This window comes from Bemisia tabaci, chromosome 6 (assembly GCF_918797505.1).
Source record: "Bemisia tabaci chromosome 6, PGI_BMITA_v3".
In the NCBI taxonomy this organism is placed as follows: Eukaryota; Metazoa; Arthropoda; class Insecta; order Hemiptera; family Aleyrodidae; genus Bemisia; species Bemisia tabaci.
In genome coordinates, this window is record NC_092798.1 from 22,065,703 (window position 1) to 22,083,373 (window position 17,671).

At 36.2% G+C, this 17,671-nt stretch overlaps 1 protein-coding gene across 4 annotated transcripts in view; it reads left to right on the forward strand.

Annotated features, from left to right (window-relative positions):
• LOC109041967 (uncharacterized) overlaps positions 1-17,671 on the forward strand; it is a 145,329-nt gene that overhangs the window by 124,963 nt on the left and 2,695 nt on the right. For 3 of the 4 annotated variants that reach the window (XM_019058506.2, XM_019058498.2, XM_019058518.2), the window contains 13 exons: positions 1,046-1,142; positions 2,023-2,111; positions 3,148-3,292; positions 4,585-4,863; positions 6,458-6,820; positions 7,265-7,355; positions 7,858-7,943; positions 8,898-9,036; positions 9,454-9,510; positions 9,851-10,124; positions 14,319-14,402; positions 15,730-16,044; positions 16,812-16,877. In XM_019058506.2, coding sequence (XP_018914051.2) covers positions 1,046-1,142; positions 2,023-2,111; positions 3,148-3,292; positions 4,585-4,863; positions 6,458-6,820; positions 7,265-7,355; positions 7,858-7,943; positions 8,898-9,036; positions 9,454-9,510; positions 9,851-10,124; positions 14,319-14,402; positions 15,730-16,044; positions 16,812-16,877 — 2,085 coding nt within the window. The remainder of the gene's footprint in view (positions 1-1,045; positions 1,143-2,022; positions 2,112-3,147; positions 3,293-4,584; positions 4,864-6,457; positions 6,821-7,264; positions 7,356-7,857; positions 7,944-8,897; positions 9,037-9,453; positions 9,511-9,850; positions 10,125-14,318; positions 14,403-15,729; positions 16,045-16,811; positions 16,878-17,671) is intronic. The other variant, XM_019058509.2, reaches the window with a different exon arrangement.

Here is a 17,671-nt window from a genome sequence, read left to right on the forward strand (position 1 = left end):
AATCCTCAAACTTTCGAAAGAGGTGTACTATATATATGTACCTATGTATTTTCGATAATCAATGGGAATTTTTTTCAATTTCTACACAAATACCTGTATAATCAAAGGCAATGTGCAGGGTTTTTTTTTTTTTTATAAAAAAATCCATTCTTTTTCAGTGCTTAGCTTTAAATTACTTAAGGGGATGGTTGAATAAGATTTTCCACTTGAGTTTTTAAAGTTTTTACGTCGGTTGACAAATATAATTGACCAAAAAGAATCAAACCTAGGTGGGAAAAGCACAACATAGTAAGTTATGAGAGAATACTCTATTTGGGTGTGAGTTATGATTATGAGTGACTTAAACTGTCGGCAGTTTAATGACAGGATTTACTCCGGTGCAGTTCAACCCTTCACTCAAGAGTGATCAACAGAAGACCTACAGTGCAGTTGCAATTGATATGGGTTCCCTTGCAAAACGCCCCTTACACCTTCTCTGCACTGGAACACACTGACCTGTAACCCTCACTCTCACCCTATCTCCGTTTGTCGCATTTCCAGTTCGGCATTCTGAAAGCTAGCGATGAGCTCTCTCTTGAGTCATAGTGTTGTTAAATTTCATTTTTTCGCCTTCTTTGAGACGATTTTTCACAAATCTTCTGCAATTCTTCACAATGATTAAAGTGATTCCTCTCTTAAGTATACAGCTCCTAATAATTATCTTCCTCTACTTGGTTCTCAGTAACACTTGACGAGAGTATTTAAACAGTGGTTTTTTGCTTTCAAATATTCTCTGATAAAGGACAGTATCAAAGACGACAACTTTCTTCACTGAAGTAGGTCTTCATCTTGTAAAATTCCTTAGATTTGTGAACCTTCTTTCCTCCTATTCTTTCAATACCTAGTCGCACATCTAAAAGATCAATTCTTACTGCCTAACCTGCCCGTTTATTGCCCACCTTCTTCGAACACCTTCTCCCTTCTCCCTATCTTGTATTACTTAATCGTTTGCTTTAGTCTCAGAAGTTAGTAGAATATATAACGTAGGTATTTTGAAACTTTACAGGTGGTTGAAAAAAGCCAAAGAGGACAAGGCAGCCCAACAGACAGTAAAAATAACCTAGCTATGACAGTATCGCCTAACTTCATTCGTAAAAGAAACAGTAAGTAAAAGTTTAATGTCATTAATCGTTCATGTTACGTCAACTTTCATAGTAAGTGACACTCGAATAGTGAGAAAATATTGATACATATTTCAATGAATAATTTATGAAACTTATTAATGAATGTCGATAATTATTTAAATCAGCTGAACCAATTGATAATCGATGGTGGCATTCATTTATTTTTCTAGAATATTGACATTTTTAGAATTATTAAAATGGAGTTTAACCACGGACTCGACGATGTAGAAGAATATGTGAACGGTTCATTTACGATGAAAATTGAAAAAATTCCAAAAACGTCATTACAACTTAGGCTGATATTTCCCCTTCAATTTCCAACCATGCAATAAGACGTACGTGTAACTTTGATGCTGAAGACAGTGAGTGAAGTCAATTCAGCTGTAAAGAGTCACCATACCGTAAATACGGACTTACGGTTACAACCGATTTTTTTTTTTTTTTTTTTTTTTTTTTTTTGTATTATTCCTGGTATCAAAATTTTGATGCGGGAAAATGTTTAGCTTATTCTTGATATTTTCACTGACTAACCGCATTCTAAATACTAACGGTGGAAAACAAGCAAATTACAAAGAATTCGGTGAAATATTCTGAGTAGGTGTAAAGTTGAGATTTTTCGCACTCATAAAATTTGAATGATCTCAATATTTTTTTTTCTTTATCTCAAACATAAAATCAACAAATTTTTACCACAATTAAATATTTCACTTGTTCAGAAACGAAACCGCCTTTTCTTACATGAAAAATCGGGTCTTTTTTCTTTACCTATAAGTATGTGGAACAAACTTTACCCACATAAAATGTTTTCTTTAAAAAGAAAAAAAAAGAATATTTATATTCATGGTTTTACATTTTACAGAGCTCCTGTCGAGTGACAGCTCTGACATGAATGGAACAAGTCATTACAGTTGGAGCGATTCTGCGCAGTCAGACCCTATATCTTTGAAGGTAAGTCTCAAGTAATTAAGTAATCAAGCCAACAATTTAACTAAGATTACTTTCCTTTCGGTGAAAAGAAACCGCGCACTAAAAGAAACACATCATTCTCATTTGAAGTACCAACATTCTTTCCTTTATTATAAGTTAAACATCAGATGTAGGTGCATGGCCGGATTTACCTACTTGCCGCCCTTGGGCCACCTGTTTGTCGACCCCTTCTCATTCGTTTTGAAACATCGATACAAACCATCAAGTGAACGTCCCGGAGTAGGAGGGGTGCATAAAACGCGTTTACTTGTGTAGGGCACATTTTTTGTGAAAGCCTTGTCAACACTAGCAAAAGTTCACGGAACTTTGCGCGAAAGTTAAGTTCCGTAAACCTATCTCTGTGTGGACAAGGCCTTTCATTTACAAGAATTGAGCGAAATAGTTATGAAAAAATAAACATGGATGTGGTTTAATAATTTTAAATTCCGCCGACCGAACTGTGTTTGGCGTAGTGCTTGAAGTATCCCTTCAGTCATGTAGGCGCTATGCATTTCACGCGCCGACCGCTCCTGACCGCACTACGTTTGACGCAATGCATGAGGTATCCATGCAGTCTTGTAGGCGCTAATATGTGGCGCGGCGCGCCAACGGCTCCTCCTTTTCATCTCAAGTCGTCGTCATCATCGCTCTCTGCGCCGCGCCGCTCCGGGCCAAATCGCGTGTTTGGTTTCTCTCTCAACCAGACCAATGAAAGGTGCTGTCTCTTGTATCACAAAAAGACGAACAAATTAGAAGTTACTGTACTTCTCAGGAAGTGAGAGACTTGGTCACCTTTTCTCGTTTGTAATTTTTTTCTGGATCCGATTTTTGGTGACATCTACCTTTGAAAAAATTGCAAAATTTGCCGCCATAGGTTGCGGCCCATCTGGCCACCCCTTAAATCCGGCCCTGTGTAGATGGAGGGTTTTTTTTTTTTTTTTGATCTAGCTACTTATAGCCTACCTGTTTTTATAATCAGAGTGAATCGGTTTCTCATGCGGGGGTTTCCGTTTTTCAGGTTGAAGAACACATTGAAGAAGTGACTACGAGATATAGCTCTGATGATGAGGAAAAATCAGACTTCGACAATTTCTTATCGAATTTGAACTTCTTGAAAGGGCAGCGTGCTCCGTGCCCTGAATTAGGTTGTGATATAGTGGATGGTAAGTGTAATTTGAGCTTGCTTCTTACATTTTCTCTGAATTATTTAAACTGTTGGAACGACCAACTCCTACAAGAAAAATAACAGCGCTACCCTTGCATAAAATTACACGATACTCAGTGCCCTTAAACGTGTTGGGACGAATTCCAATGACTTAGTAAAGCGTGTGGACACATAATTTATCTTTTGGATTTCAAGCGTTACACACACAAGACTAATATCAAAAAATAAAGGAAATATGGAAGAGGAAGAAACATGAATTTTCCAGTTTTGACAATTCACCAATTCGTTCGAGTATTCATTCAGTTTTTTGATATTTCATTCTCTATCTCTTCAAAATGAAGCAATGCCCTAAGTAAAATTGAAATTTAGTTCGTGTAAAAATCGTTATTAATTTTTTGTTTTGTTAGGTAGCCAGTGCTATCGAGTAAAGGAAATTGCTAACTCACATTAACATAAAAATGAAGTAATTTTTTTGTAAAGTGTGACTAATTTTTTTGTAATTTGTGACTAATAATAAATACTTCATTTTTTAGTTAATGTGAATTAACAATTTAATTTTGATCCATAGCACTTGCTACCTGACACAAAAAAAGTACACTTAGTACTGCCACCATAATGTTGTACATCAACGCTCTCGATAATACGTTCAAACCCACTAACAAGCGATGAACCCAATGTCACCGCCAAACTTCTGAAACTCTTTGCCTCCCTTTAATTTAAAAGTCTAAAGTTTTGTAAATACACCCATCTTCCAAATTCTTAGTAAAGACGTTAATAGCCTGAGATGCTGAATGTTTCTAAATAACTTAACTAACTAACTAATTGTTTTGATACCTCCAAGGTTTCTCAAATTATTATCATCACTATGAACTTTCTGACCACCTAAATTTTCATTTTTGTCACGGTTCGTTCTAGCTTTCTTTTGGGCCGATTTTCATAATTTATGCGGTTAGCGACGGGTGGTACTTCGAAAGGCCTAGATACACACGGCGATTAATCGCCGCGAAGGAAAGACGAAAGCCAATGGAGAGCCTTGATTTCGATATATCGCCGTCAATGGATCGAAATCAAGGCTCTCCATTCGCTTTCGTCTTTCACGCGCAGCGATTAATCGTCGTGTGTATCTAGGCCTTTAGATGAGCCCACTTAATTCAGATTTTGAAAACTTGACTCACGATAAGGCCTCGCGAAGGGTGCGAAGCAACCTTCGGTGGTTAGGCCGCGTAGCGGCCAGGGGGCGTCCCCTGGTATATTTTTGTGAAGCTAATCGAATGATATGTTATTTTTTAGCGGGTGCTGCATCCTCCTCGGATGATGACTGGTCGGAGAACGATAGCACAGATGGTTTGGACATAGTTAATCCAGTGGACTCATGGGAAGAAAACTGGTTGTTCCAACGCAGAAGATTAGCAAAAAACAATTCATGTCATCAGCCTGTGCCAGTCCCGATGTTGGTGCCGAACCCAGCTCTCGAGTACAGAGCGCTAATTGGGGATGTCGATGCTGATGAGATGTCAGACTTATCTGAATGCAGTGACTCTGTTTTGGAACAACTGATTGATGAACCAAGTGAGTTTCTTACCATCGATCATGGTGACGATCTAAGTTCAAGAGTCCCTTTATACTGAGAGTCAAGACAACACCCCCTCATGGAGTCACAAATGGGAATAAAGATTACAGAAATTGAACGTTTTTTGTAATCTTTGATCGGCCCATTCTCAAATTCCTTTCTCCGTTTCTTCTCTCATTCCGTTTGTTCCTTGCCAAACCCGTAATTCCCTGGTCCATTCCAGATTATAATCTTTGCAATCGGTGAAAATGTAATGTTTAATGTAATGTTCCCGTTTGTGACACCGTGAAGGCCTAAAATACGGGAACCAATCGAAAATGGATTCACATTGTCTTGACTCTCAGTATAAAGGGACTCTAAGTTCAACCTAATTTACTAGTCACAATTTTCGCTGGAAAGGTGGACAAAGCATGAAAAATGGTCCTCATGACGTCGCACCTCTAACGAAAGAGCGTGCCTCTACTTCTACATGAGCCCTGGCAAGCATAGAGTTATACGGAGAATAGGGCTCATGTTGAAACTGAGACACGCCCTTACGTCAGAGGGGCGACGATGATTAAGCCATGCAGCACATCGAGTTTCTTTTCGCTTCTGATAGTAAAAACCTCCCGTTTAGTGTGCAGAGCAGAGAGTATGTATGCGCGCAGTTTGCTGACGTAACAAAAGGGCTACAAATACAGTTATCGCACGAGCGTCATTTCAATTTTTGAGAACTGCACGAAGAAAATGCCGCGAAAATGATAGGAAGAATCGTTTAAAAATTTAGAAATGTCCACAATTTGTATCTTTCAAGTTTCATCGAGCGAATTATATGATTTGGGAATAAAAATATATCAAATATTTTGGGAAAGACTCGGGAGATAGTGATGAGCCGAACAACAAACACAGGTCTCAAATTTTGCTCTGTGAAGGATAACAATTGATGAATAAAATAAAAAGGAAGGGTTTTAAAAACTGCAAGAGAAATATTTTTCTGCGATGCTCCGAGAAAAATAAAACCAATTTTATAGACAGGAGGCGAGACTGAATTACTTACTCCCCAAGAAGAACAGATTGGAACACATTCGATTACATTGTAAAATGACTGCTTGCATCGGATTGTTGTGTGTGTTGCCTATCTTCTTGTTGAAGGGGCTCCTCTTATGATAATTTATTGCAATAACATTGAAATTAGTTGCAATTTGACGTATTTCTGTCAAACGGAACTAAACGCCAATTTGAGTTCCTTTTGAGGAATTTAGAATGCCGTATAGCGCGTTCTGTCAGACGGAACTAAGCGCCATGGAAAAACATTGCGAGTATAGGACCGAATGAGCCCGACGCCCGGTTCCGCCGCCAATCCAAGCCTCCCTCTACCTTCCTCCCCCGATGGCGCTTAGTTCCGTTTGACAGAAATAAGTCCAATTTTCTTTGTATCGCAAATTGACGATCATTCTAATACATGGAGCTCATTAGGTGATAGTTTAAAGTCAGACTTTTTATACTTTATTTTTTGTATGAAGCTCACAGCGTGACAGTCTCTCAATTTATGTTGACCCACAGCTTAAGGAAGACGAGGTCTCTTAATAAAATGTATTATTTTTCTCTCCCCAGGCTACAGAAGTCCTAATACCCAGAGTGCTCCTCCTGAGACTGATGAGATAGAGAGTACAACTAGTAATTTCATCAGTATAGAGCAAACTGTTAACATCACAATGAACGCTAAACCGACAGAAAGCTCTGAGACAACAACAGGAAACAGTGAAAAACAACACGAAGTATCAGAAGTGATGACTAAAGATAGTGTTCCGAACGAAAGCAGTAACACAAAGAAAGCCACAAAGTTGAAAAATTCTGCTTACTCCTTGTCAAGAAGCTCACATTCAAGTTCTGAGAGTGATGATGAAGACTCACCATCAGGTGGAGATATAGTACAAGCGAAAAATGAGAATGTGTTATTATCACAACATGATTCTGGTAGGTCGGCCACATTGATTTTTTAAGTCTTTGATTATTCTTATCTTTCTCTTTGTTTGTGCAATTTTAGGTTGATTGCTAGTTTATAGCTCGACATAGGGGTGAGCAAAAAAAAGTTCAATTCGCCAAATGAGGTCTAATGAAAGTCAGTGACGAAAAGAAAAAGGTAATGCCTCCAGTTACCATATGCAATAAGACGACCCTACATTCAACATAACGAGCAAAAAAATGCAACTATGTCATAATTCCTCATTTCCTCCCCCCCCCCCTTTTTTTTTGAAAAGAGGAAAAAAAACTTGTATCATTTCATCTTGCGCCAGTATGTAGGTAATATTCGCTATCTGCTCCACTAAATTCATATACTGAACATGTATACATTACCTACGTCATCAAAGGAGAGAGAGAAAATTGTTCTTCTCTAAAAGAGACTTTTACTGATTTCAGAGGATGAATCCATAGATGCTGAAATGCAGCAACGCGATAGTGAATACACGGTCGCAACTGTCGCACAGACACATCCTGTACCTGATTCCAAGTAAGTGCTAGTTTTTTAGTTTTCCCATTCCTTGAGCAAGAAGGAAGCACCTCATGGCTTCGGTAGGTACATTTATAGTGATAGTGATGACAAGGAAAGGCAAAGATATTCACTTTTAGCAGTCAAAAAAAGGAAATCGCTAGAATTTGTGTATTGTTACAATCACTTGCCGATGTCAATGTTAAGACAGGACTCCGAACGTTGAGTTACTAAACAAATCAAGTGTATCTGGAGTTTAATTGAAAATATTTTTTACTTGAAATTTTATTTTCCTATTCTTCCACCCCTTTCAAAGGATAGGCACACATTTGAAAACATTTTTTTAAAACACTTTAGGAAAAGCAAGGAGATTTTTTTTAAAAAAATGTTTCTGTTTTTGGAAGTCGTAAAAAAATTTAGAATGCGTACTCGTGGGACACTTGATAGAAGATTAGTTTCGAAGAACGCTTAAACTTTCATATTGCTCCGGAATTTGACAACTTTTCCATTTCGATGTTTTTAGATTCGGTGGATTAAAGAATGACGTACAGTCGTCCACAAAAAGTCGAGATGAAGACTCTAGTGATGAAGGTCCGACTCCTCGGCCAGGTAATATCTTGGTTTTAAATTTCATTATTTTTCAGTATGTCTGAGTGACAAGATTTGGCAAGAAAAAAAAATAATAATGTTTAGGATTCTGACCTTCAAAATATACAGAAGTGCATATTAAGAGACATCAATTGCATAGGTAATGGTTGTAGGAAAGTCAGAATTCTGTTCGTCGAAAGTCTGGATCCACTGGGGATCTTCGAAATCTAAAAGACGTATTTACAGAGGCTGAGGACTGGCATTTTGGGAGCCCTTAAATTTTAGGATTTGGGGCCCCTAATGACCAGCATCCGGGCTTTTCCGGCCCCTGGGCGCTAATCCGGCCCTGAACTAATTAATAGGCACTGGTAAAGAGCCTTGGCGCTCCTCCCTGTACTAAAACGTGTGAGTTTTCATATTCAATCCCATTTTGATTGTCCCAATCACATTTTTAAGAACCAACATCTAATAAACTTACTAAGTAACTACCTAGAAATTCATTCATAATGATGATTTTAAAATTAAATTTACATTTTTTAAACTTTGAAATTTTTCGAAAACACTTCAACATCATACGTAAACAGAAAGGGAAACGCTATTATATCAGTGGCGTGGCGTGAATTGCGATATATCGATTGTTATGCCATTTAAACGGATGGAAAAGGATCGATAAACAGGGTGTTCGCACCGAACACCTTAATAATCGATTCTTTACCATAGGTTTAAATTTCATAATAATCGATAAATCGCAACTCACGCCACGCCACTGTATTATATAGGTTTAATAATAAGGAATGCCAGAGAGCAGGAGGAGTAAAAAGCCCTATTTTGGGATAATATTGGGATGACAGTTTGATTGGCATCTACACAAGCATTTTGAATCTGATCGGTAAGTATGCACTCAATCTCCATATTTTAAAACATTCACGTGCCTATTCAATAATATATGTGTGCCTCTTTTTTTTTCTTTTTCAGGAACCATTGCTGAGCGAGAACATAAGAAGTGGGAGAAGGCAGTTCCGTTAGCTAATAATCCATACTCTAAAGAAAACATTGACAAAAGACTTAAGAGTAATTTCATTCTCAGTAATCGAGCGAACTGTGATACACCCCTGTAAGTAAATTGAAGTTATTTTACACCATAAAAATGTACATACTGACAAAAATTGGTGACTGAAAAGTTGCATCAAAAAATTCAACTTCGAGGTATGTTTTCAGAATTCTTGAGGACTCAGCATTCAGAGAAATACTACGAAGTATTTGCTTCTTTAAAAACCAAAAGCTTTAGTGGCCATTTCTTTTCCGATCTTAACCTAAACACCAGGTATCTTAGCTTTAGAGAAAAAACTTAATAGATTTTCGACAATGTTGTTTCAATATCAAACTTAAAATTAAAAATAGACACCTGCAAAACTTATTTTGACCGTGACAACTCATTGAAAATTCCTTGTCATTTTTGTATTTACGTTCCATTATTTTCTTGTGTTACTCTTTACAGTTCACTGATGTTATGAATTTGTTACCTTTTCAGGGAATTCATCTCAGAACAAACCATTCACGTAGGCAGCAATTTACCTGACATGAAAAGGTAATTTATATAATTTTAACTACAATACGAATACATCAGCTGCCCTCTCCTCTTCACTGTAATTTTGATCAGTACCTCTGGGCGTTTAATTCTTTGAGTAAAAAAAAAAATAGCGTGTTAAAACAAAGAATGATTACTCTATTCTTTACAGAATATGCTTCAGAATCTTTTTGAGTGTGGTGTTGAAAGTTCAGTATTTGAAGCTTCTAAAACATTAAAAAAATACCGAGAAAAAGCTTCTGGGAGAAGTTAATCTGAGAGTAAATCAATAGAATTATCCTATGACATAAGTAGCCACAAGTTCAATTTCCACTGTGTTTTTTGTTTATTTTGTTTGCAGATACAGCAGAGACTTTTACATTAACACTGACGAAGATCAAAATGAGGTAAGTCATTTAAGAAAACATTTTTATGGCGATTTAGAGAAATCCATTGTGCATTCTGATATCGATCACTTAGCTTTTCGTGCTCAGCATTCCACACCGCACTTCACGAAGAACCCAATGTTTGACGATAGTGACCTGGACTCGCTGCCGCTGAGAGAAAACAGATCATCGCCATCAAGTAAAAATGTAAATAGTTTGGAGTCAGGATACGCCAGTTCCGCAGATTCGGTGAGTGGCGAACGATTAGCTCTTCCTAAACCGGTGGTTGTTGAAACGCATTTCGAAACTTTGAGGAGCTTACGGCAGAACAACACTCTCTCACTGCGCTCGCATAAAAAACGAAAAATGTTCCACAATTACGGCAGCTTGCGACTCTTCAAATCCCCCTCTTTAAATTGGTGATATTTTCATGAAACGCTTCAGTGCCCAGTATTGATCACAGCAGGAAATGATCGCTTCCAAATGACAACGGTATTTATCTTGAAAATTATACATATTACGCAAAATTACTAAAAGATGGATACCAGGATGTAAGCTCTCAGATGCGAGTATCATTATGTTTTTGCAAATTTCACTTTTTTAGACCCATCTTGAACGGAAAAAGAATTCAAAAACTGACGTAAGGACCGATGCAATTTCACATTTTAGTGATGGATATCAAAAATGAAAGGTGAAATTGTGTAACTGGTGTACCAAAATATGACCCATTTAATTCACCGATTTATGTACAGATAATACCAATTTACACCGAGTTATAACTGTTTCCATGATTTTGAAACTTGAGGGATGTTACACTTTAGAAACGAGTTGTGCTCAGAAAGATATAAGTGCAAATAATGGTTTTATGACATTGAAAAATCAAGTAATTTCGGTATACAATTAAAAATGAGAGCATATCAGTGATGAATTATTTTCAATTTAAAGTACGAAAAGTCTGAAAGACTAGATAAAGCAGTCATTGAACCTGTTTTGACCAATATTGTGAGGTTATACTAGCTATTGATAATTATATTTAATTGTTCATTAAAATAGTCGTGTAATTTATTGAACATTTTTCCTTTTTTCTTTGTACATTTGTGAGGGATGATGCTGCAGTGAAACGCGGGTGCTCTATACTCTTTGGTAAAAAGTCTTTGGTGCGTTAGTCAAAGCTTGATTTTACTATATGGAAATTTAAGTACATAAGCAAATTCTACACCCAGGAGCAGTTAATATACTGGTGTTTTTCACTGAATTATTCACAATATCAAGCTTTAACTGCATTTAATTTTGTAAATTTGTTACCTTCTGCCATAAATTACACAATACCCATACTTCATTCATTGCATTGAGCATGCGTATAATTTAAAATTGTTTGTTTGTACAAATGTACCTGTGATTGCTCAAGTATTTTAAACATTTTCTTCAGAAATCAAAACTAGATTTCTTGAACTGTCAATTGCAAATATTATTACAAAAAATCGCCATCTTACAATTTCCCGTCGGTATTTTTAGGGAAATGCTAATTTTCTTTTCTACATTCCCCTGATATATTTTACAAGGATCTTGGAAGACAATTAGCCAGTTTTTAAAATTTTGTGTAAAAATTCAATCGCAGTAGTGTTTCTCAAGGAGGATTTTTAAAAGAGCTTTCAAAGTAGATTGATAAAATCTTGATTGCCAGATCCACTGCTCTCTTCTAGTAAGCATTCTAAACAAAAACTTGAGAAACACTGGCTTTAAGTCACGCGTTGGAGAGGTTATAATGACTTTTATGTCTCAGAAAAATTGTATACACAATGTAGTTTTAGGGAGAAAAGCAAAATAATTGACAATCTTTCATGCTCAAGGGATGAACGCTAACAATACATTTAAGTTACTTTTATTTTTTACGCTTAATGAATTTAATTTAGTTAAGAGAATATTGTTACTTTCTGTTAACCCACCTAGGTCAAAAATTTGAGATTTCACTCAAGTTCATTACGCAAGTTACTTTTACAGTGTTACAGTTACATTTTTTTTTTGTTAAAATGTGATACCATGCTCATTCAGACAATGAATATTTGAGAAACTAAACATTAGGGTTCTTTTTTTTATTATTATTAAAGTTACCCTCTGTTGTGATCATAATTATAAAATTGAGGATAAAAATAATTAGGTATATTATGATCAGTCTTAGTGCGCACAGTTTGAAAAGAAAAAAAGAATCAGCATTCTTTCAACATGATTGAAGATATGAAGTGTGTGATTTGATTACTTACAAAAAAAAGCTAAGCTTCGACTTTTTGCAGCAATAGAGGAAGTTGACCATGACAAAATGGGAACTTTAAGCCAATAAGGAAAAATTGAAGAAAATTTCTCTTTAATAGCTTTTAAAAGTCATGAAAACCTCAATTTTATTCCAGACAGTCAATTTAAAATGCAGAGGCTGCGCCAATCTAGCATGTGTAAGAAGACTGTATAAAATGGAACATGAGACTTCCTCAAAAATAAACATTAAATCTTCAAAATTTTTAAAAATTAAACATCAATTAACTCAGTTTTTATAGTGATGAAATCAGAGGATCCTACCACATAAGTTACCAGTTGCAACCCTCTAGATTTACGTTCTTGATTTTACGAATGTTACCGTTATTTTTCGTTAAAATAAAATTGTTTTTATTCCATTCTTTCTTCGTTATCTATTTCTATCTTTCATTTCTTTCCTGACGCTATGCTTGAATCACATTTGTAAATAGATATATTCATTTTTTAGACTTTTTCGGTCAACACAATTGAAAGAAATCTATTTTCCCTTAAAAATGATTACTCTCTTTAGATTGATGCGCATTCTGATGTGCATTCTTCGTGCGAGGGAGGATCAAAGTTCTCAATCAGCCGATATTTCTTATGTCAAAACTTTACTTCTGTGGGTGAATCAGCAAGCTACGATGTAAATACTTTCTTTTTTACGCTATAAATCTGCTTGAATTTGGACATGGGTGCGAAAACTTTGCGAGCAAAATGACTTGAATCTGCACGGAATAGAGATACTGGGTTTTGATTACCTATTATATATTGGGAAGAACAAATACTTTTGTAGTAAGACACGAAGTGAATAAAACAAATAAATACACCCAGCTTCACATGGCAGCCAACAACTCAGAATCAGTCTGTGCGTTAAGCATGAGTTTAATACATCTTTGGGATTTTTTCTTTTTCTTTTTTTGTACATTTAGAGAAAAGTGTTCGAAATAAATAAACATTAGGTAATTTGATGCTCTGGGACTGTAATGGGTACTTAATAGATTATCAAACACGATTTAAACAATTAATTAATTGTTATACTTGTAAAGATCATTGTGAAATAAGATTGGTTGCAGACAACATCACGGCCCTGAAACGGTTAAGACAATGTTATCTTCTCTTTTTTTAATAAAAAAGGTTGACCATTTTTGCCCAAACATTTCTGTCATACTTTCACAAATTCCACACCTAGCTTATCCAGGAAATTTCACCTCTTTTTAGCACTCTGTAGAAATGATATATTTTTAGGCGCAAATAAAGGTTATAAAACCTGACGAACTTAGAAATATGGTCTTGCATTGCTTTGAAACTCTACCTACTTTTTCTGCCCTTTCCTAGAATCAATATAAGATAAGATATTCAAATTGATCATTTAAGAAGAATTCAATATTGTAATATAAAATAGACCCTGCACATTTGTAGATACTTTTTGTAAAATTTTAAATGCAGCTGTCCTGATGATTCTTCCTTGTCTATTTACTTTCGGTTTCATCAATATCAACTTCACTCTATAGAAGAATGAGTATCTACTCTATGCATGACAAGTCTGAAAAGTCAGGCACTCTTTTGTCATCTTTAAAAGCAGGATACCGATGGTCAAGGTCGGAGACTACGTACCTGAATTGAGATGTTTCAAAATTTCTGCTCTTATTTCATTTTTTCAAAATGAAGCAGGCTAACTTTATAGCTTGAAATAAATACAGAATATTTTGCTGAGAGGAGAAAAATTAGGGGCGTTTTTAAGAAATTACGTTGATTAGCATTCCAAAGAAGAAAAAATTATGACAGCAATTTTGCAACGTTGCAAAAGGAGATACGTGGTTCTGCAATTTGTCCATCGATACGTAACTACTTACTGCATTATCTATTTTCAGTTGATACGATAAAAAAAGTTTGATAGTTTAAAATTTTAAGAGTCCATCAGCATAATTATAGTGATAGGACTGGATGAATTGATGTTGTTGTTAATTGATGTAAGGGATTGATTTTTTCATTCTCCTCCGTAAAAAGTCACGACAAACTATTCTTCAAACTGATAAAAGCTTAATTTTCTGGTCATACTTAAGTAATTAAAATAGCGCCCGATAAAACTGAGAAAACAATCTGTGTTTTTTAACTTCATTGATTTAATTTCCTTCTTGTCTTATTCCCATTTAGAGAACATCAAATCCGGAGTCAAAGAATCCAATGCCCGAAAGGAGAATTTCTCAAGAGACAAAAACTTGTGAAGGCTCACAACAGGTATGAAATACAACTTCTGTCAATACACATTATCTTATATTGCTCAGGCTTTTACAGTGATGTCTCCTTTTTTTGCTTTTTGTCAGGAACTTTAATCCTTTAATGCCCAAGACTTTTACTATACACAAAGTTCCAAGTCGGGTCAAGCTGACCCGTACATGAGTATTACTCTAAGTCTAAGGAGAGAAATACTCTTTTAAAATTTTCACCGTTTTAGTAACATACTGATACTTTCTCGCCGTACCCTCCTCATCCGCCATTTAAAACTCCCTCAAAAGAGATACTCGGGTTAATTTGATCTGGCATGAGATTTCTATGAGTATTCATAGCTTAATTAGAGAAAACTTAATCTTGACTTTTCTTAGATTTTAAAAGTAAGAAAAACCTCAACGTGTGTTGATGGAACCACAGAGATACGGATATTCGTGCCTCGCTCATACACTACTCGTTTTTGATGCTACCAATGAAGTGTCGCTCAAATTCGGGTGAAAAAAAAACGACTTAGGAAAACGCGCGGGGAAAAAACGAGGCCCGATTACGTGTCTTCTATCTGCGGCTGTGTTACTCGCGTGTCCCTTAAAGCATTAATGTAAAAATAAGACAAACGGAACCAACACAGCATGAAAATACAGCAAGGGAAAGGACGCGCGTTGATGACGGCGCAGAGATACAACTATTCGTGCTTGACGGATGTCCGTGTTGCATCTGCAAAATTGAAGGCGCGATGGCGCGAGGCGTGAATTCAAAATGCTCCGCTCTACACTACCGATAACTCAGGAGAAAAGTTAAAAACGAGGCCCGAATACGTGTCTCTATCCTCGACTGTGTTGCTCACGTAGCCCTTGAAGCATTACTATAAATAAAACGAACGAAACCAACAAAATATGGAAATGGAGCGTGGAAGCTGTGTGAACGTGGAACGTGGAGCGCATTGATGACGGCGCAGAGATACAACTATTCGTGCTTGATAGATGTCCGTGTTGCGTCGGTGAAATTGAAGGCGCGATGGAGAGAAGTGTAAACTCGTAATTCTCTGCTCTACGCAGTCTAAGCTAGCAATTAGGTATCGCTAAGATTCGAGGCAAAATACGTCTCTCCTATCTTCGGCTGTGTTGACCCTCATTTGTTTTCTTTTTTTTATTTGTTGTCATTGATTTTCAAAATGTTGAAACATTTCACCACCTTCTTAATCCACACATCGTGAATGGCTTGAAAATTGCTAACCACAAACTATAATTTCATGTATTTGCAAGCTGGTTTTGATGTATTGTAACTTCGTACTTTCAATCAAATATCATTTAAGAGATATATAATTCTTATTGCGCAGGTTTCTGTAAGAGTAGAGGTGGATGTGTGGCCTGCAGAAAAAATAATACAACACCAATCTACGACATCACCCGATGATTCGCCTCAAGTCTCCCCGATCATTCAAACGACTGTCAACATGAACAAGATGAATGGATGCCGGCAAGAAAAAGAGTTCGAGGTAGTCGAAAAACCAGGGGTGCGAATCAGCTCTTGGGTTGATAATGAGAAGAAAACGGATGAATTGGACGAGTGCCACTCCTTGCCGTCGGTCAAGGAATTAGCTAAACACTTCTCAACAGGGGATAAAAACGAGAAAAACCATACGATAGTGAAGGTAAATATCTTTGAATATTTCCAATAAATTTTGGGAATCAACAGCCCTGGGTAAAGTATCAAGCGTGCGGCAATACTGTACTAATCTTGCCTGGTTAGAAATTTTCTTCATTATTTTACCTACAGTGAAAGATGGATGGAAAGAAGCAAATCAACAGCGGCAGTTTCTCTTATAAATCGTCACCTTCGGGCCGAAAGTATCACAAGCGCCATGCAATGTTTAAAACTTTCCGTCGCCATTTTATTTTTTTTACAGGAAAATTGTTCAACGAAGCAGTTTCACTGAATTTTCTTGGTGCTGCCGATAAAATTCAGTGAAATTTTCAAACAGATCCAATCAACAATTTTTCTGTAAAAAATAAAATGGCGGCGAAAATTTTAAAATGTCGCATGGCGCTTGTGATATTTTGACCGGAAGGTGACAAAATATAAAGCCTTAACTCCCTACAAAAAATAACGTAACGAGAGCACGTTTCGAATGCTCATGCTGGAAATCATAAGTTGACCTGATTTAATACCCAGTCAAGAGAATTAATGATACCAAAGTAAAAGAAATTGTGATGAACAATAGTGCCATATAATGTTTGATGTAAAAAAATATTTTTTTCTTCTACTTTAGGATCAGCCCTGAAGGGATTTGATGACACAGACATTAAGAAGTATCAATAGTTTGGATATGGTGAAAAAAAAATGTCAATTGAAGTGCGTTTTTAGTTGAGGAATGATTTCTTTCGATGACTGACAAAAGTTTCTTTTTCTTTCTTACAGCCGACGCCTGTTGTTCCAGCCATTCCTAAAATGTTTGAAATGAAACACAACTACCCATCAAAACAGGTAAGGTCCTTTAAAATGTAGGTACTATTCAATTTTTGCACACTATGAAACTGTGTACCCAGATCTAGATAAAACTGAAGCTTCTACAGACAAACTGTGGCAATCCACAAAATAAAAGGGGGGGGGGGGATAACAAAGACAATTCTTAAAGTACCAATTAGCTCCAGGTGCCTGTTTCTTCAAGGCTTAAGAAATTACAAATTCAAGAGAATAAATTATAATGCCACAAATGCAAGATGAGCTCTCATGCACCCTATAAAAAACCCATTAATTACACAGGGAGTTGAAATGGCTCTTATGATTTATCTTCCCCATTTGTGGCAGAGCCAGAACAAATACCTTGCTAAAAAATTTGCCAAAGAACTGCATTTCAGCCAACAGAATTCGATACAGATTTCAAACAGATAAAATTGATTAAAACAAAAAACGTATCAATCTCTAATGAATCGCCAATTTTGATAAGCACATTGCACATTTCTCCAATACACTATCGTCACTGAGTTAAGAAGTCAGAGCTGCAACGATAAACTGACATTATCTCATCATCAATATAAATGATCATTTAAATGAAAATTAATTTCAATGATTTTATTCTGCTTCATGCTGAAGCAAAGGAAAAAGCTGCCCTCAAAAACGACGTGAATCTTCCTAACTTGGTAAGACTTTACCAGAAAAAAATTTAAAAATGTAGTTGACGTACATTTTCCTAAAAGTTTTTATTAGTGTTGCATAGGTAGAGGTATGAACAATACCAATACCTTCTTATACTTTCATTACAAAATATATTAAATAAA